Source organism: Typopeltis vanoorti, chromosome 14 (genome assembly GCF_054136105.1).
Source record: "Typopeltis vanoorti isolate ZY-2024b chromosome 14, IOZ_Tvanoo_1.0, whole genome shotgun sequence".
Classification (NCBI taxonomy): domain Eukaryota; kingdom Metazoa; phylum Arthropoda; class Arachnida; order Uropygi; family Thelyphonidae; genus Typopeltis; species Typopeltis vanoorti.
This window is the reverse complement of record NC_143562.1, coordinates 78500559-78522247: the sequence shown is the minus strand read 5'-3', so window position 1 is coordinate 78522247 and position 21689 is coordinate 78500559. Positions and strand designations below refer to the sequence as shown.

Below are 21689 nucleotides of genomic sequence, written 5' to 3'. Positions count from 1 at the left end.
TCTTTTATAGTTTAAATTAAAACAGTAACGTGCAAAACTTCAGGCTATGTCAATTCAAGGTTAACCAAAATTGTGCCACAAATTATGTTTTGTTGAAAATCTTCCTCATTAAAATAATGAGGGACATATAATGCTGAACAAGTGATGCTTAAGGGTTAAAGCTGTATAACTGAGAGGAGACCTCCACACAGTCTTTAAAGGAATGCGGAGAACCAACCAGGGCTTCTGACCTAATGTCCAATCCTTACCTTCTCGTGGTGCACCCTGTTGGGATCTACCTGGATAATGAACGAACAAGAATGGGCTGGCAATTTGGGATTCAGCCGACCAAATTGTATTCTTATTGGTTAAACCAAAATAAAAAATGATGGTACAACATGACAAAATTTCATGCAGCTGGGGCGTCGCCCGGTTAAACAAGGCCCCCGTTGTTTTCACCAGGGAACCAGGGCGAACAGCGAAAAGTCAGCTACTGGAACAAATCTGAAAACAAACCCCAACTCAACATCACCAGAGTTAAAGATCGGTACTATCAACGTAAGAAGCCTGAATGGCAAAGAAATGGAGCTAGCTGAGGAATTAGATAAGTAACAGATCGACATAATAGGGGTGACTGAAACAAAAAAGACCAAAACTGGTGAGATCTTTCTGAGTAATAAATACAAAATGTTACATACAGGCAATGACAATCAAGGAAAAGAAGGAGTAGCCATAGTATTCAACACAAAATACAAGGCTCATCTTCTTGAATGACAGTCAGTCTCAAGTAGAGTAATGTGGGCAAATATGAGAATGGGGAACTGGACAATGAGACTTATTTGTGCCTATGGTCCACAGAAGCTGGAGTATTGCTGGAATAAATGTATTAATCTTAAGGGAGATTATGTTGAAAAATAAATATAATTTTGAAATTATGAATTCATTTTTTCATTGTTAGGCCAAGAACTCAGACAACCCTCATAATTGGTGTTATGTGATTTTTGAACAATGGATACAAGTTGCTATATTTCAGGCAATAATGATCAGGAAAAGGAAGGAGGGAGTAGCTATATAATTCAACACTAAAGACAGAATCTTTAATTGCAGGCAGTTTAAAATAGAGAGAGAGAGAGAGATAGATATAAGTACAGAACAGACAATGGAATAAGGAAGGAGTAGAGAAAATTTTCAAGTTATTAGAGAAGATACTTGACAAAGAATAAGTTGGTCATTGCTGGAGATCTAAACAGCAAAGTAGGAAATGAATACCACACATAGAAATTTAGTAAAATTAATAATAAAATTTTTACCAGTTGGATTTCTGTTTAGGACATGGACTAGTCATTACTGTTAAATTTGTGATTTTAGTAAACTTCATAAGAGAATTTACTTGATCACAATTTAACTAGTAGAAACCTTAATAAGAAAATAGAGCTTGCATCTAAGTATAAAATGAAACAAATATTGAAAAGGAATAATTGTTAACTCGTATAAGAACATTGATTGTATAATAAGTAGAAAAATTAGATAATTAATTTACAGTATTTAATTATAAGGATTTTGCATGTAAAAGGCTTGCTTGTTATACACTTGAAAAACAAGAGATTGTAAGTTATGCTAATTCTTAGAAAAAATAGGTGAGCTGATAGAGTTTGATAAAGCTGACTCATAGGGTTACCTAGAACCGAAGTAAAGTCCAAAGTCACTGTTCCTGATTTAGACAATGCCGCGGGTCAGTCGCATGCACACGGCCCACCAAAGATGGAAAGTTCAGCAGGGAGATGCCACCCTAACAGGTTACGAGAAATGTATCCCAATGTCAGGGGGGAAGAAAATTAATTGCAGAATGTGCCAGTAGGGTCATAATATAAAAGGATTAGGAACTCCCCACACACACAAGGTCTTTTGTCAGTTTTCGTTTGAAGGTTAACTTATGCAGTTTCCTGAGTTACGGTCAGGAGTCCCCCCCATCCGCCACGACATGGAATATTTGTAAGTGGGATTTAGGTCCCGTTTTCCTACCATCAAGAACAAAGGCCACCACATGGTCGAGAAGAAAGGTATTTACCGCATACTAAGCCAACCCTGGTCTAAAGGAAGGAGACTATCAGTGGAAATTGTGGATATCCTCATGACAAATGTGATGACTGCAGAACAGCAGATAGATTGTGTTTCCTTAGAAGAAGCCTGATATGCTGCAACTGAGATGGCCCTCATGATCCGAAGTACCCCAAATATATCCCACTACAGAAGGAGTTTTTCTTTGGGAATCGCAGACAAGTAACGTCTAGTAGAAGAGCTTCATTAAACGGTATTGTGAAAGATTTCATGTTATTTCTGTTAATTTAATATGGCTGTAATTGTAATTTGTATTACTAAGCAATTGAAGGACCTGAATGAAAGTTGAACTAGGACTTTAGCTCACTTAATAGTATAGAGAAAGAGGGAACTAGTTTATTAGTGTTACTGAATGAGCGATAGTGTGTGTAGATACTAGTATATGTAATTTACACTTAACTGAGAAAGGTCAAAGAAATCGAATATGGCGTTCATTGTAGCAACGTAATTGCTAAGCCCACATAACTCTTGTGAATTAATGTGTGTAATACAGTTGTATCTAATTGAATTATTGTATCACATTATTGTGCTTAAGCGGTTGAAAGACTTAAGCCAACTTAATCATTGACGGGAAAGCCCCTTTATCTTGTGTGTGTAGAGTCCTTTATGGAGGCATAACAGTTTATCCCAAGTGCTAGTGTGAAATTTTCATTTTTGTATTTTGTTAGTCTTATTAAATTTGTATCATCTTAGTAGTGAATTGTAGTTTTTAGAATTTAATGTATTGTATTTATGAGTTTAATAAACTTTTGCTCATCAAATATTCAGTTGTCTGAGATTGCTATTCAATGCACCGCTTGTTATAATGTACGAACCTAGGCGCCGGGGGGTGGGAGAGAAAGTTAAGTTATGAGATCAAGGTTATGACTGCATGATTATTTCACTTCTAGACTTATTTAGGAATTTGCTTCTTGTTTTAAATTTCTTTATAAACTAAATGTCCTAAATGGCACAGCTTTAAAAAAATAAATGTTTTAGGATACTAAGAGGAGCAAGAGCTTAGATTTCTAGTATGGAAGGACGATATGTGGAGAAAAGGGATAAGATATATAAAGGAAAGGAAAGTATAAGGGAAATATATAATTAAACAAGAATGGGACACAACATTACTACCACTATATTCCAAAGTAAGGTTGTGCACACAGAAATTAACATGGGGGGGAAGACACAAGAAATAAGATAACTCTCATTAAAACTATCTTATTATTGCTGATAGTGATATCTTCATGCTGGTTCAGGACATGTTCAGGAACTACATACAAGATTTGAAATTGGAATTAACACTAAAGTGGTATCTCGCTAATCCGAACTAATAAAAAACTGTGCTCATTCGGATTAGCGAATTCCCCCCCCCCCAAGAGACAACAACAACAACTAGCGTTTAAGACAAAAATAATCAGATTCTAATGGTACATCAATTAAATTCTGTAAATAAATGAAGTAACTGATAGAAAAAAAGCTGCTGTCTATAATGTAAAACTTAAAAAATAACAGAACACAAGTTTACTTTAGTAAAAAATTTAGTTTGTATGTATTGTTGAGGATTCTGATTTAATAAAATTGCGTAGTTCAGTACATAACTTAATTTGCATAAAAAATATCACTTTCTTGTACACAACACAAAAAAATAACAAAAAAAGGTTTTTTTTTTTTTTTTATGTTATTTTAACACAAAATAAATGCTCGAATACTTCTTATCGGAGCTGCATTAGCAATAAAATTTTGTAGAATGGCGTGTCATTCTACTTAGCCCATTCTATACACATATTAAAACTCAACTGCCTCTTCATGTTTTACTTTTTATTCTTCGAGTTCTTTATCGTCATCATCGTCTTCTAATTCATTCTGTAGCGTCATATTTATAATTTCGGCATCTGATTTGATTTCGAATTCACTTTCGGTTCTACCTGTAATCCATTAAGTAACATCTGTTTGTGAAATTTCAACATCTGGATTTATATTTTTAACTAAATTATGCATGTTTTTAATTTCCTCTTTTTGTTTATCACCATACTTATACTGTACTGTAATAATAATAAAATAAATAATAATAGTTAAAATAATAATTAGTAAATAAAAATAATAGTACACAAAATAATAATACGTAATAAATAAAACTTTTTTTTCCCTTTCAAACCACAGTTCGGATTACTGGAGGGTTTGGACTAAAGAGGTTCGGATTAGCAAGATACCACTGTATTTAGTTTTGAGAAAAAGAAAATTGAATATAATACTGAAAAGAAAAGCAGGAAAGAAAATTTTATGTTACAAATCAACGTCGAGCAGCTTTCAGAAATAAACTGTATAGTCAAATATAAATATTTAAAAAAATAATAATGAAGACTTAAATATAAAGAGCCAATAGGCTTCATTTCGGCGATATAAACATTATTTAAATTAAGGGGATATAAAATCCCACATTGTTTTAAAACCGAATTAGAAACTCAAAGATTGGAATCAGAGAGTTTCATGCCGAATATAGTAAACTATAAAAATATCGGCGATTACTAGCATGAGCTAATGCAAGTAGTTCTAGTACGTAGTACAATACCGGGCAACTCGCAGCAAAGGTGGTAAAGTTCTGATCACTATTCTTGGTATTTTCCATAATGTAAAAACACATTTCCTAGGAAATGTATGCTGTTATTACATTATGGCAGGAGGTCACTACCCAGACCGGTTTCAGCCTTTTTTGAAGCTTCATCAAGTGAGTAGCTAGACCAAATTAATACCAAAGGGTATAGCAAAAAGAACTTATATACTCTGCTATAGGAGTTGTCAAACAGGTGCACTCATTAAGTTACTTAAATATAAAGAGCCAATAGGCTTCCTTTCGGAAATATAAACATTATTTAAATTAAGGGGATATAAAATCCCACATTGTTTTAAAACCGAATAAGAAACTCAAAGATTGGAATCAGAGAGTTTCATGCCAAATATAGTAAACAATAAAAATATCGGCGATTACTAGCGTGAGCTAATGCAAGTAGTCCTAGTACGTAGTACAATACCAGACAACTCGCAGCAAAGGTGGTAAAGTTCTGATCGCTATTCTTGGTATTTTCCATAAGGTAAAAACACATTGTATGCTGTATGCTGTTATTACATTATTTATCAGGAAGTTAAAGAGACAGTCATGGAAAAGAAGAATTCATATCAAAAGTTCCTAGTAAATGAGTCAACATGTGCTCTGCAAGAATGCAGAGAAAAGTTAAAAAGAAAGGCAATATGTAAAAGTAGCTAAATAAAAGTTGCGAGAAGACTGGCAGGAATATCGAAGACAAATATCAGGAAGGTGGAAAAATGTTCTGGAGGTATTTGGCATGAAACTCTCCGATTCCAATCTTTGAGTTTCTTATTCGGTTTTAAAACAATGTGGGATTTTATATTCCCTTAATTTAAATAATAATGAAGAGTTTGTAAATAAGAACCAAACACTGTAGACAATAGCAGACTCAGAAGAAATCATTGACAGATTCAGCAAGGGAGGTATGTGATGAAGTTGTTTGCAAGGGCAGAAAAATTAGAACTCCATGGTGGACTCAGGAAGTTAAAGAGACAGTCATGGAAAAGAAGAATTCATATCTAAAGTGAGTCAATATGTGCTCTGCAAGAATGCAGAGAAAAGTTAAAAAGAAAGGCAATGTGTAAACGTAGCTAAATAAAAGTTGCGAGAAGACTGGCAGGAATATAGAAGACAAATATCAGGAAGGTGGGAAAATGTTGTGGAGGTTAGTGAAAAAGCTTAGAAATGGAGAAAAGATACTGTAAAAGGAATCGGAGATAATAAAGGGGGAACATAAAATTGAAGATATCCTAGATGTTAGGAGTAATTACTATTAAAGATTGCTAAATGAAACAAGTAATAGAACAATTGTATAAAATATTCAAAAATGAAATCAGGAGTACACACACACATACTCTACCAATAATTGTCCGAACACCCCTGTTATTTGAAGTTATGGAACATTTCAGGTTTATTAATAACATAAAAACGGGTTTACAGATAGTAAGAAGCAGTATTCATCGTAGCAGTTGAATACAGGTGGTATGGCAACACAATGTGAATTAAGTGACTTCAAGAAAGGTGTCATCGTGGACTGTCACATTGGTGGCATGTCTGCACATGCCATTGCTGCTCAACAGGAGCATCTAAAATCAATAGTTGGTGATGTGATTGACAAATGGAGACATTCTGGCATCACTAGTGCAGGAAAACACCCAGGGCAAGCACCGAAAATGACTGACAGGCAGAGGCGTAGTGAGGCTATGGCCAATGTGGCCCCAGCCATAGGTGCTAATTTTACATAGGCACAAAAATTGAGATTTTTAAAAGTTTTTTTTTTTTTAGAATGGTGCAATTTTCTTTCCTGGCCACAGATGCCAAAATTCCTCACGACGTCTCTGCTGACAGGGACAGGAGGGTCTTAAAATGGGTGGCATGCAAAAACTGGCTACAATCGGCACAGACCATCCATGATGAGTTTCAGAATCAGTAACGATGTGGTGAGCACTAATACTATACAAAAATAACTTCATTTACTGGGAAAAGCACCAACACACAAGTCGAACATCCCAATGAACAAGGCAGCTCATCTGGCTTGGTGCAAATAGTGTGTGAAATGAACAATTGTCCAGTGGAAAATGGTACTCTGGAGCGATGAATCAAGGTTCACCTGTTTCTAGTCTGATGTCTGGAGAATGCTTGTTACCACAGTGAGTTGTAGCTAAAGTTTGGTGTGTCGGGGGGAGAGTAATGGTGTGGGGTGCATTCAGCTGGTTTAGGGTACGACCACTGGTTGTTGTCCATGGTTCCATGAAGGCAGCTCAGTACCTTGATATTCTGGATAATCAGGTGCTGCCTACACTGGAGTTATTATGGAACAGACCCATGTTACTATCAAGATGACAATGCCCCATGCCACAAAGCTGCAGCTGTTATGGAATGGTATGAAGAGATGGGTGTTAAATGACTGCATTGGCCTGCACAGAGTCCTGACCTCAACCCCATCTGTTGATAGTGTTTAGGTCATTGCTGAACTCAGGACTGCTTTGATGGAGGAATGAAGACAAATTCCATCTGATGTCTTCCACCAATGTGCAGCAGACATCAGATGGAATTTGTCTTCATTCCTCCATCAAAGCAGTCCCAATATTAGGGTCCACCTTCTGGTATCAGTGGTAAATTGCTAAGTGTCCAGACAATTATTGGTAGATTGGTAGATAGTGTGTTTATATATGTATATCTGAAATGTGGAAAAGCAGCTTGAGTAGATAATATTTAATCAGAAATGTGCAAATATGTGGGGGGGGGGACATAAACCTTTTTGGTGGCTGCACTGCATAATTCAGAAGCCTTAGTCTGAGGGGGTCAAATTCCAGATGACAGGAGTACAGCAATCATAGTACTCATCTATATAGAAAATAAAATAAAACTGAGTCAAAGTAATAGAGAACTTTCCCCCACTGAAAGTGCCAAGTAAGATTTATGCATGCATACTTGAGAAAATGTGAAGTAAAATTGTGGAAGGGAAATGCAAAGTGGGTTCAGGCCAAATTTGAGGGTTGTCAGAATCAGATTTTCACTTTAAGACAAACTGAGAAATCATGGAATAAAACAAGAATCTACCAATAATCTATCAAGCTATCATACTTCATTTCTGCATAAACAGTAATCCAAGTATGCCTTTTTGCTCTTGAATTTTGGCTCACAACTGCACTCCCCCCCCCCCCCCCCCACACACAAACTTTTTCTTCTTAAAAGAAGTTATATCACATCTAGTTTTTGCTGACTTTCGGTGATCCTGTGACAATAGGTTCTACATCTCACTCACTGTCTTCTCTCTCCTTTTTTTTTTCATTAATTTCGTCAATGCTTCCAGGGTTTTCTGCCTTCATGTTCTCTAAAGTGATCTTGTCAGTTCTTGCTAATAAGAATCCATGGTTTTTTTTAAGTCTCCTCAAACCTACATGGAGTCAGAAGACTCGCACTCCACAAGCAAAACATCTAGTCCTCACAACCTTAGTAACAACAGTGTTAGACCTCCAGGGAAGGTCCTTAATTTTCTCCACTCCTCCTACTAATCATGTATTGCAAAATTTCTTCTCTATCAATCTTATAGAACCCCCTTCAGTAACTTATTAGTTTCTATCATGTCCTCTCTTTTCTGCCTATCAGCTGAACTTCAAAACTCACACAACTTCAACTTGTCCTCATAGGGAGCATTCCAGTATACAATACAGGGTTCAACCCAGTTAAGTTACGGATCTGAGAGTTGGGTTATAAATAAAGCACTTGACTAGAGCCCACAGATACGAATTCTGAAAAAAAATCAGGGATGCTAACAGATGGCATCAATATTAAAAATGATGTCAGAAATGAACTTGACATTGTTGGCATTCAAGAATATGTGAGCAGTGTTAATCTAAGATGGTATGGCTACTTAAACAGAAATGGGGGGGGGGGAATGTTAGCAAAGCAGGAAAGAGACCCAGAAGAAAAAGACCATGAAACAGGCAGACTGATTCAGTAAGAAGAACCTTAGAATAATGCAATGTCAAATATAACAATATTATTATTATTACATGACACCTCCAGAGAGTCCAAAGACTCATCAAGAGAGGGCACCTGCTCTACAACTCTCTCTCCACCACTCAAATCACCAACTACAATGAACCACAACTACAATAATCATCTACACCAATGCCATCTACTGCCCATCACTACCACTAGCATTTTCACAGACAATCACAAATATCCATGCACATGGTGGGATTCAAACCCACAGCTTTTTGGCTGGAGAGCGGAATACACTAACCATTTGCCAAGCAGGCCAGCATATTAGAGTGCTAACAAGTAACAGGCTAATTTAGAAGAAAGCTATTGATAGGAGATTAATAAAAATGTAAATTTAATCATGTAGTGCTGTTGTCTGAACACCCCTTGAGGGTACATCAAGAAGTTTGATGACAATGATGAAATTTAATTTTTTTATATTAGATATACCAAATTATTTTTTAAATGTTAACACATTCACCTTCATATTTGTGGATAGGTGTCCTAACTTATTCCACATTTTCTCAGTATACTTACTTAGAGAAACTTGTAGGGATATGAGCAAAATTATAGAAATACAGCCAGCCTGGCTGACTGATTGGTTAGTATGCCCACTCTCCAGCCAAGAGGCTATGGGCCATGGGCACTGATGTTTGTGATTGTCCTACTAACTCTGTGTGGAAAGGACATCTTTAACCCTAACCTTACCACTGAAGCAGAAGGCTTCTCTCAAAACTCTGAGGTATGGGAGTGACCATACAGCAACCAGTGATGTATGTGAATAACTGACAGAAACACAGCAACAGCCAACTATATTTTCAACATAATCCTGCCTCTAATATGACAGACACCTCAAGTGGCTAACCATGTTTAAACTTGAAAGCAAAGCCCTGTTTGTTTTTCTTTTTTTTTTCGTGGACATCATTTCTTCCCCATTCATATACTATCACAACCCACTATGGGTTCAACAACACAAAAACAGTTTCAAAGAGGGCAGATAACTTTGTAAGAATTAAAATATTAAATTAATGCAGTTAAGCTATGAGTAATTGCAGTTTGATTATTATGTACTAATAACAATAGCAAGTCCCACTCAGCTGTTAACATGTCAGTCATATTTCATTATAAATTCGATCTTCACATAAAGTTCTCCAACCACTGCATTAATCATTAATCTAATTAAATCCCTTATCAACTTTAAAAATCCCCCCCCTTTCCAAAGCTATGCAAAACAAAACTTTGAAATTATTCTCATAATTTGCATTCTGAGTCCTGAAAGTGATTAAGTTACCATGGTCCTTCTTATTGCAGCAGCAATGCACTGCATAGTCTTTACAACCCTAGCACAATGTATCTTCTCCTCATCCTTATAGACTATCAATACTTGCCTCCTAAACACAACTTCACCAACACAGTATATTTAAATACATTTTTTGCAATTGAAAGTTATTTTGCACTGCCAGATTTGACAGCTCAGTCAATACTATCTCTATTTTGCAACCAAACAGCTATCAGTTAGCTGTTTAGTTGCAAAACAGCTAACTGATTAAACTGATTTAATCAGTTTAAATTCTACTGTCATCGCATGGAAGAATGTCCTTACGTACTAAAAGCAAATGATGTAAAGATATAGACAATTTGCTTAGACCCTATTTGTCTAAGTTACCAACAAGCTTAATTAAATTAGGCTTGTTAAAGACACATCTTGTTCATCATCCCTCATATCTCTCCAACTTTCTGCTGCCAGCAGACAACTGAATATCCAACCCCACAACTGCATTATACTGATAATAGGGTTAGGAAAAAAGCATATCTTATTTCATGTTGCAGCAAAAAATAAAATAATAATAATAAATGAAATAAAATAACAATAATAATAAAGATGTTACAACTGGATAGACAGAGTTCTAGCAACATATACTAAAATATCCCAAGAGCTGTGTTGGATTCAGAATAAAGAGAAATTAAAATTATTAATACTCCCTTCAGAATCCAACATAATCCACCATATCAAAGGCTACATTTGTAGATATTATTTAATGTAAATCTCTTATTATAAACTATTATTCATATAATTACCTTTGAGTTTTTTTTATTTAATTATTTAATTTAGGATATGTATTAATAATGGAAAGGACTCTGTATAAAAATAACGTTCAGATTATTTTATTTATTCCTATATTAATAGAAGAAGAATTTGTGTTCATCATATTTAATTATATATTATTTGAATTGAAAAACATCCTTTTATTTAATTTCTGTATGTAAAGGTATAATGTTATGTAATGCTTATGCACTGCTCTAATTGTTGTCATGGAGACGGAGTCAAAAATAGAAAGCATGAGCGTAGTAGTGAGTGAATTATGGATGTGAGATGGAATTGATATGAGCTAGACAGTGAGAACAAGTTTTGGCAGGAAAATGGAGTGAAAATATATAAACGGAAAGCAAGAGTAAACAAAAGAGTGGGTCAGCAGTTGGTCGGCAGAGTCAGCACTACAACTAGGGAACCAGGGACTGAGTACAATTGGAGCACTCAGTACAGTAACGGCACTGAAAACAGTACAATAGAGATGAGGAAATAATTTATTAGCAGCACGGAGTTAACTAAGTGGCTGTAGTACAAAGAATTAAGTGCTGTAATCAGATTACGAAGGATTGAAATGTAAATTGGTACTCAGAATATTGATATGGAATTCTGAAGTTAATGTTGTATTTCCAGAGCTTTCAAGAAAGATAAATGAAAGCTGATTCTATTGTTATATGAGGAATAAGTGAATTTTCTAGTGCAAGTGTGTCTGCATTTGTGATGTGCTGAAGTTAAAGATTAAATTAATTTAAAGAAGATTACTTTTGAAATGTGTAGCTCCAGTGTGATAATTATCTAAAGTTTTAAGTGTGCCTCAGTGAATAATTTGTGCAAAGATTTATTCCAGTAAGAACAGTTGTACTTTATAGCATTTTAGAGTGAAGTTATAAGAATTATCTTCTTCTGTTAAATCCTAACATTAACTGTGATGTCATCATCATCATCATCAAATTCCTGCCATGTACCCTCAAGGGGTGTACAGGATATGACAGTACTACATGAAAAAATTACATCATTACTAACTTCCTATCTACAATTTTCCTCCAAATCAGTCTGTTACTTGTCAAGACTCCAACATTATCAGATCTTATATTTCTATCATCTAAGGCACTTTGTACCGTATCAATCCACCTAACTGTGATGTTTATGCTGAAATTAGCCAAAGCTAGAAGATCAACATGTTCATTGTCAATCACACGATATCGCGTGATGCGAGTTCTCACCGAGTGGACGATCACGCGTTATCGCGTGGACTTTGCTATCAAGTAAAAAAAATTTGGCCACCACATGAAATTCCAATTTTCAGCTTGGCAATGAACATATTAATAGTCTTCCCCCCTTAAAGTGATAGCTATCTCTTGACTGAACTATGTGATTTCTGACTAAGGGATAGATAAAGAATACTATTGTAAAAATATTTGCTGTGAATTTCAGTGGTAAAGAACTTTAGAACTATCTTTGCTTATTAGATTTTGAAGCTCAGTGTTTAATATAAAGAGTTGAGTGATTGTTATGAGTAGTAGAACAGAGTTAATTTTGCATTATCTTGTATTCAAAGTATGCTTATTTATATATTATATAACCTTGCATTAAATATTTTGTTTTATTGATTTCAATTTAAATGTTAGCCTGATTCTTTTCCACTGCACCATTCATAAAATTATCGGACCTAGCGGGAACCTCAAATGTTAATGTAAAATTCGGCCTATATATAAACATTAGACTGCTAAAGTTAATTAATATTTGATTATGCTATTTTGCATAGACTAATCTGAATATAGGGTGGTGCAGTATAATAGAAATTTCCCTATATTTGAATTAGTAATCAACATACAATTAATTAACCTTAATAAGAACAACGTTAAACCAAGATGGTGGATCAAAAGACAGGAAGGACGATCCAACAGCTGCTTGTATGAAATATCACAACACCCATTATACAGTAAAAATACAGTAAAAAAGATTAAAGAAGTAAACATAAACACAGAAAGAGAGCATTCTGTTGTCTGTTGTTAACAACAACAAAAAAAGCAAAACCCATAAGAAAAATTCAATATTCATATCAGTAACACAATGTATATTAAGTTGCTAATTTAATATTCTTCTATTCTGAAATAATTTAAAGTAATACAGACTTTTATCCTCATTAATAGGTTTCTATCTTTTCCTAGGTTTATGAAGATCAGCAACAGCCTCCTGAGGAAAAGCAGCTAAGTGAATCCAGAAAACATAATGTAAGTGTAAAAGTGTGGAAAGGATTGTATAGATAACGATGAATGTGTAAAAGATGCTAAATACAAAGAAAGAAACAATATACAGTCATTAATCTTTTTCCTAATTCTCTAAAATGAAGACCATCCTGTTGAGGAAAAGCCAGGTGTATATACAAAATATAATAAGTGTAGTGTTGGATAGATCATATAAGCAGTCTATGCAAAATGTCAGGGTGAACATGCAAATGATGTTTAATACAAAGAAAGAATAAATCAATAAATCTGGGTGATTATATCCTATGAATGAAAAGCACAACTACAATCAGAATACCACAATGACGTCATATTTTCTTTTCCAACTTAGAGGAGGGGCGGGGGGGGGGGATTTGATAATCACAACATTAGGAAATAAAATTCATCTATAACATATAGGCTTCCACAAATCTTCATATCACCAGGATAGGATTCAAACTCTTCCAAGCCTGCTGACTGCCAATGAAGATACTATTCACAAAGGCCACATAGTTAATAAGATCATAAAACATTTTCAGAGCTTATAATATCCTGAGAAAGTGATACAAGATCCATAAAAAATAGGTGTGGACATACTGTAGTATCCAATGGAACATGCCTATGGAAAACCTCTTGAGGTACCTAATTTAGTGCATGCTATAAATATTTTATCCCTTCTTTCTCTGCTCAAGGTGATGACAGGAGTCATCATGCAGATTTCTACCAATCCGAAATGAGCTTCCTCAAAGTTGCATGCCATCAAAGATAAACAGTGTTCACATACAATTTTTTCCCCCTTTTTATAATTGTTAATTTGATTACTTTTTATTTGAAGGGCTATAGTATGTACTCTGTCTTAATTTTAGTTTGGTATAATCTAATAGAACCAGACCTTTCAGAACCACACAGTATTCTATTTCTTTAGGTGCCAGTTGAACTACTTGAAATTTTAGGATTCACATGGAGGCTACACATACTAATTTCCTTGTAAACGGGAAATCCATGCAAAAACTTTGGTGATGGTTTTAGGTTTGATGACACAAAAATGTATAGCATACAAAAGAAAAACTGGCTTTTATTTGTAAGCCAGGTGGCGTGGTCTCCAGTTACAGGTCTTCCAGTAACTGAAAGCTTGATGGTTCAAAAAAAAAGTTCCATGTTTTGTCTCTAGATCGGGGTTTCCAAATTACGTAAAGAAAAAAAAAAAAAATAAATAAATAAATAAAAAATAAAAAAAAATATATATATATATATATATATATATATAAACAGCATGTATCCAATGACTTTTGAAATTTTGTGTCTGTTAATATATATTTTTAGGAAATCAGCAACTGATAACACAAAAGCATCATGCTCATACATTCAGATCCATTTAATGCAAGAAAAAAAAATTAAATTGTAACTGCCATTCAATAAATCTGCACAAGAATAATACATATATTCACAGATAAAGCAGTTGATTTAACTTTGGTTGAAATTTCCTGAAAGCAGAGAGATTAAAAATTCAATAAGTTTTTTAGGAAATTTTTTCATATTTTGATATATATTCTCTAAGTTTAATGAAGTCACTACACTTAAGTAATAATTACAAGAGGTAATTTGTAATTTCTTACCTTTTCAAAGCTACATGCTGTGCAAATTGTTTTACAGAACTATTTAAAGATACTTCTCTGAAATGTTAAAAATAATTATCATTATCAAAACAAAAATCAATTACAGTGCATTAATAAGTTAATGTAATTATAAAAAAACTGAAAACATTATAAATTTGGTTTTTTGAATTACTATAAAAACAATAAAAAAACCTCAGCTAGTTAAAATAACTAAATCTTTAGTTAATTATAAAGAGCCAATAGGCTTCACTTCGGCAATGTAACATTATGTGAGTAGGTAGACCAAAATCAATACCAAGGGTATAGCGAAAAGAACTTCCCACCATAATGTATAACATCATACATCTCCTAGGACATGTGTTTTACATTATGGGAAATACTAAGAATAGTGATCAGAGTTTTACACACTTTTGCTACGAGTTGCCCTAGTTTGTGCTACGTGCTTTGGATTACGCTAGTATTCGCTGATACTTTCACAGTTTACTCTATTCGGCATGAAACCCTTTGATTCTGATCTTTGAGTTTCTTATTCAGTTTTGAAACAATGTGGGATTTAATATCCCCTTAATTTAAATAATGTTACATCACCGAAGTGAAGCCTATTGGCTCTTTATATTTAAGTAATTTAATGGGTGCACCTTTTTGACAACTCATATAGCAAAGTATATAAAGTCTTTTCACCTATACCCTTGGTATTAATTTTGGTCTACCTAATCACTGATGAGACCTCAATAAAGGTCGAAACAGGTCTGGGTAGTGACCTCCCACCATAATGTATAACATCATACATCTCCTAGGAGATGTGTTTTACATTATGGGAAATACTAAGAATAGTGATCAAAGCTTTACACACCCTTGCTACGAGTTGCCCTAGTTTGTACTACCTGCTTTGGCTTATGCTAGTATTCGCCGATACTTTTATAGATTACTATATTCGGCATGAAACCCTTTGATTCCAATCTTTGAGTTTCTTATTCGGTTTTGAAACAATGTGGGATTTAATATCCCCTTAATTTAAATAAATCTTTAGTGACTGATCTGTGCTGGAACATAAAAATTCTTTTGAGTTTTTGGAATTGGTTAGCTCAACTTGAACAAATGTTATACACATAAGTAAGACTGGGGGTCTTACTTATGTGTATAACCTCAGGTGAACTGCAAAACGCAGTTCACCTGAGGCTATCTTGTATGGTCAACAGGACAAAATATGTACTTTGTTGCTGCTATAATCCAGGGGTATAAGGGAGAATGTGAATGACATACACTGGCAATTAACATGAGTGCAGGTTGAGTAATTATTATGAGGACAGATTGGGATGAAGAATGGTCACAGGGAAAGAAGGGAATTGAATCTATACAGCTGCTGAGAGATAATTACCTGAGGCAGCATGAAATGGAGGCGACATGCATGAAGTTTGAGAGTGCTGGATCTGAACATAGCAGAGAATTTAACAGTATCCAATTTAGCTATGCTGCCTCTGATTGGATAAACTGACTTAGCCAGGGAAACTGCCAGATTTGCAGAACTTTCTTTTAAGACGGAATATATGTGAAATTACAAAGCAAGTGATCATGACAACCTGAGGAGTCAGTTTTCAGCAGTGCAACGACAAAAGAATTTGGAGAGGAGTGGTGGTGATGAATGGGAGGTGGTCAAGGGGTGTTTGAAGAAAGCACTATCAGACTGTACACCCAGTCAGAAAGATAATCGGGTATGAAGTAGATGGATGAATAGCATCATTAGGCAGGAATTGCAAACAAAGAAAGTTTTAGAGAGAATATAAAGAAAATGGTGATCAGCATTCCCATGAGCAGTACAAGGCACAGGCAAGAAGGGTAATCTCTGGCATGGTCAGATCTGCCAAACTGCACGTGTTCTGTTCTTCTAACAGGAGGAAGAGCAGCATCTGTTGTGGAGAAATGAAACTGTAATCAGAGCATGGAAAAGTAGGGAAATCCAGTGGTTATCCCAACTGGTACAGTTCTAGTGCTAAAGGACATGAGGCTCAGATTGGCTAGGATGACCAAATCCTGTAAAGATCCCATCTACAGGATCTGTTCTGACTCAAGGTTTCCTTGCATTACCTTGCAGTACAGTTAAGACAGGTCAATGAAATGTAGTTGCAGAAGATCTCAGTTGAATTCAATAAGGAAATTTTCTCATTTCTTTCTTGTTCCTGACCTGACCATGTCAACCTCATGTACACATTTCCAAGTTAATTTTACTATTTTCACTGAAAATATGTGCTAAACTGGCTTGTCAATGCACACAGGAAGATATCTACATAAACAGTATGGAATTCTCAAAACACTTACACACAGGACTAGGGCTATTTGTTCTAATGATGCAGCTGAATATAGAAACTATAAAAGTTTCAGCAGATCTAAGCATAAGCAAACCTTTCATGCATCGCCGAAGTGAAGCCTTTAGCTCTTTTTTTTTTTTCAGTAATTCTTGGTGCCTTTTGTGATGTGACACCTTTTTCTTCACAACTCATATGGTAAAGTACAGGTTCTGCATCACTTCAACCTGAGTATTTACATCCGGGTCTGGCTCCCACTGACGAGACCTCAACAAAGGTCGAAACCCGTCTGGGTAGTGACCTCCCCCCCCCCCGATAATGTATAATATCATACATGTCTGCTGTGTTTTATATTATGGGAAATACTAAGGATAGTGATCAGAGCTTACTCCACCTTTAGTACGAGTTGCCCCTGTCATGAAAGGTTTGCTTACTCTTGAATCAGCCAAAACTTTTATAGTTTCTATATTCGGCACGAAACTCTTGTAGTTTCTCTCTTTGGCTTTGAAATGATGTTGGATTCAATATCCACTTAATTTGAATAATTTTGCATCGCCAAAGTGAAGCCTTTTAGCTCTCTTTTTTCAGTACATTCATGATTATTATTATGGCAAGTCAAACTTTGGAAGTCTCCTCACACAGGATTAGACGAAAGAAAACCAATGTGCTATATAGAAGTCATTACATTACATAAAAATTTTTGGCAGATTATTTGTAGTCAGCAATGGCTATGAAGCATTCTCCTAACCTTAGCAAGTATAGCTGCATTAATCTGCCAAAAATTTGGGAGACTGTTTTCTTAAGATCAACTCAATTAATTGTGATACTTTTATACAACATCAAAGGGTGCCAAAATTAGGACTAAATCTTTTGTCTGTTACAGTCTGAATGTTTCACTTACTCACTGTTGGGTGTAAACTGTAAAAGGTTATGTTTTGAGGATGATGGCTTGAAAACCAGCAAAATATAAGCCAATTAATAACATCCTTTCATAATTTAATTTTGTTTGCTGTGTTGTAATACTGTTAAAATAAGTTATAAACTTTATTTTTCTATTTTCTCATTCTATTTATACTATATTATTGCAATAATTATAGGGGAATTAGCCTGCTGAATACAGGATATAAAATATATGCAGGAATATTAAAAGAGAAACTAAGCAGCATTGTAGAAGACAAATTACTAGAAGAACAAAATGGTTTCCGAAAAGGCCGATCCTGCATAGATCCAATTTTTACTTTAAAATTATTAATAGAAAAGAGAAGAGAATTTCAAAAAGAAACACACGTGGCCTTTATTGATTATGAAAAAGCCTTTGACAAAATTAGTAGACAAAAATTGTTTAAAATATTAATCGATTTAAACATACCAAACCAACTTTTACAATCTATTCAAGAAATATATACAGGAAATAAAATAGCAGTTAAATTAGAACACACCTCAGAATGGAAAGATATATCAAGAGGAGTACGACAAGGATGTACCCTCTCACCTCTGCTTTTCAATATATATATAAATGAAATATTAACAATCTGGAAACAGCATAACCCATTTGGTATACAAATGACCCCGCAAACGAAGATAGATACACTACTATTTGCAGATGATCAAATAGTATTAGCTACATCAGAAGATGACTTACAAAGATCATTAAAATCATTAAATGATATCTCAAAGCACTATAATATGACAATATCTAAAGAAAAAACAAAAATAATGGCATTCAAAGGAGAAAACCCAATAAGAAGTAAAATAGTGATAGATAATAAAATACTAGAACAAGTAAACACTTTCAGATACTTGGGATGTGATCTATCATACGAAGAAGAAAAAGACATAGACACTAAAATATCAAACTTTGTCAAAGTAAATGGCATAATAAATAATATATTTAAGCCATTCCTGGTACAAAAACACACTAGAATCAGACTATATAATGTCTTGTCAAAACCAACTCTACTATACAGAAGCGAAACATGGACCAAGAAAAGGAAAGATGAAAAACGAATTCAAACAGCAGAAATGAAGTTCCTCAGAAAAACAGCTGGATATACCAAGTGGGACCACAAAACAAATGAAGAAATCTTACAATCCCTGAAAATAAAACCAATTAATTACTACATCAGACAGTATAAACAAAAATGGCTAGAACATTTAAATCGAATGGACAACAGCAGACTACTAAAAATATTATACAGATACAAAATAAGTGGAAAAAGAAGAATCGGAAGACCAAGAAAGAGATGGCATGAGACCGGAACAGGCCACATGGCCTAAATTCCATGTTAGGAAGAAGAAGAAGAAGATTTATACTATATTATTACTACGCATTAATAATTACATATTTAAATTGATATGTGTGTGCATCCTTTGTGTGAAACTAACAGAAAAAACCTTTAAAACACATTAATGTATTACTACATACATGAACACATATGGATCTACAGTCATAACACATTCTGGGAATAAGGAGTAACCAACCTAGTCCTGCATTCTCTTTTTTGACCAACTTTTCCAGTACTTTTACCACCACCACCATTCCTGAGATGCTGATTGGCCTATAATTTGCTATAACAGACCAGATCCTCATTTATGCAAAGGAATTATTTTGCCCTCCTTCCACTCTCTTAGGACTTTGCCAGAGCTGACACTTAAATTACACAGCCTAGTCAAAGGCATCACTAGTTCCCCTGTACATTATCTTAAAATGCGAATCAATATTCCATTCAATCCCACAGCCATATTTGCATTTAGAATCTGCAGTATCATCACTACCTCCAATTCATCAACCTCTGTTCTCACATCAGTTCCTGTCACCACTGCCATAACAATATCTTTACTTGGATGATATGATAGCTGGCCTGGTTGGCCCAGTGGTTATCCGCTCTCCAGCCAAAAAGCTGTGGGTTCGAATCCCACCTTGGGCATGAATGTTTGCGATTGTCTGTGAAAATACTAGCGGTGATGGTCGGCGGTAGATGACGTTGGTGTAGATGATGAAGATAACTGCAGTTGGTAGGTTGGGGAGACGGAGAGTTGTAGAGCAGGTGCCCTCTCTTGATGAGTCTTTGGACTCCATGGAGATGTTATGTAATAATAATAATAATAATAATAATAATATACCCTTGAAAAGTGGTCATTCAGTAGCTCAACAATTTCATCTGATTCTGCCACATTTCTACTATCTGCACTCATTAAAGTTATCCTTCTATAGTCATTATTTTTCCTACTTGCCACATAATCAAAAAACTCTGGGATTTCCTTTGGATTTCAAGCTCATGCTCAATGATACTCATCCACCTAACTCCTACCTGATTTACCCTTTTCATTTTGGGTATACAGTATGATATCACTTCCTCCATATATCCCTTGCCCATCCGCCATGCACTGTGAAAAAAATCATTCCTTTGCATATCTTTATGCCATGGTACTGCTTCAGTCTGCCACCTAAGTGTATCACAATCACCTTCTTTGTAGTTCCACTTAAACCTCTTCTTAATGGGAATTTCTCCATGTTTTGCTACCTTCGAAGTCAAGGCCAGATGATCACTTTTCCCAACTGGAGGCAATGTAGCCACCTTAGTTATAGACAGGTCTTCTAATCCTATAATAAAATCCAGCATTCTCGTACCTCGAGTCCCCTCCACACAGGTTGCCACCAGTATAGTCACCATCCAGAATGTCTTCTAGATTTAATTGTGACAACAATTTCCTGATGTATGTAACCATAGATCTGTCTTTTTTAAAATTCCGCATCATTGCAGTCTGGTTTTTTTTTACTTTTTTTTTCTTTGCATCTCAGTCAATTGTCTGACTATAAAAGTAAATACAAGAATAACAACAGCATTTTTAGAAATGAAATCCAGGAGATTTAGAGGTACACAGCAAGTAAGATAATTTAGCACTGGGCATGTAGAAACATAACCAATAATACTAATCATAGCAAGTATCCCTTACCTCTTCTGTTTGCCTACTTTACTAGTCCTCTGGGTAATGGGAGGATGCAAAAATAAACATCCTTTTAAATATATATATACAGGGTGTTCGGGATAAATTTGACATATTTATAATTAATTATATTTTTCCGTAAGTTACATGTATTAACACACACTTCTCTTCATTTAAAAGTTTGGACCCTTCTTCATTCATATACAAGATGTCAGAAAGGATGGATAGCTGGAACCCACCTGAATCATGGAAGAGAATACTTGTATCATGATGATTCGTGCCCGCCATCAAAATAAGGATATTACGACTGCTGCCCAATGCTCCCTGAATACAGTAAAAACAATCAGGCATGAACTAGAGACTTGCAATGGTGACTACGAGGATGTAGCAAGAAGAAAGATCCCTAGCAGATGATCTGATTGCGTTCGTACAGCAGAATTCCTCGCAAATCTGCAGGAACAGGTGTTGAAGAACCCTGGCATTGGAATTCGGGCTTTGTTCGTGGAGTTGCTAACTGTAGTCAAGCCCTGGATAACAAGGGTAGCCAATGGTAGGCCGTATGTATGGCAGCAGGATTCGGCCCCTTGCCACACCTCTGGGAAAAGTCAAAAATGGTTGTCTGAAAATTTCTACGACTTCACCAGTCCAAATGTTTAGCCTCCAAACTCCCCAGACCTTAACCCCATGGATTATTTTGTATGGGGCGCAGTTGAAAAAGACACCAATCGCACTTCCAGTAATACAAAAGCCCAGTTAATGGATAAAATTAAAACAGTTTTTGCGGCCCTTCCCAGGGAGACTGTAGCATCAGCTTGTTCGAGGTTCCGAAGCAGAATTGAAGCTGTGATCGATGCT

The 21689-nt window shown here is 35.2% G+C and overlaps 2 protein-coding genes across 2 annotated transcripts in view; one reads left to right on the top strand and one right to left on the bottom strand.

Annotated features, from left to right (window-relative positions):
* Positions 1–12936, top strand: part of Rlb1 (lysine-rich basic protein Rlb1) — a 183939-nt gene extending 171003 nt beyond the window's left edge. Inside the window, exon 8 of the mRNA XM_090403377.1 lies at positions 12914–12936. Within this exon, the coding sequence (XP_090259503.1) occupies positions 12914–12921 (8 nt within the window). The 3' untranslated portion in view covers positions 12922–12936. The remainder of the gene's footprint in view (positions 1–12913) is intronic.
* Positions 1–21689, bottom strand: part of LOC150099694 (mitochondrial outer membrane protein SLC25A46-like) — a 153887-nt gene that overhangs the window by 72330 nt on the left and 59868 nt on the right. The window contains exon 6 of the mRNA XM_090403379.1: positions 14584–14640. Within this exon, the coding sequence (XP_090259505.1) occupies positions 14584–14640 (57 nt within the window). The remainder of the gene's footprint in view (positions 1–14583; positions 14641–21689) is intronic.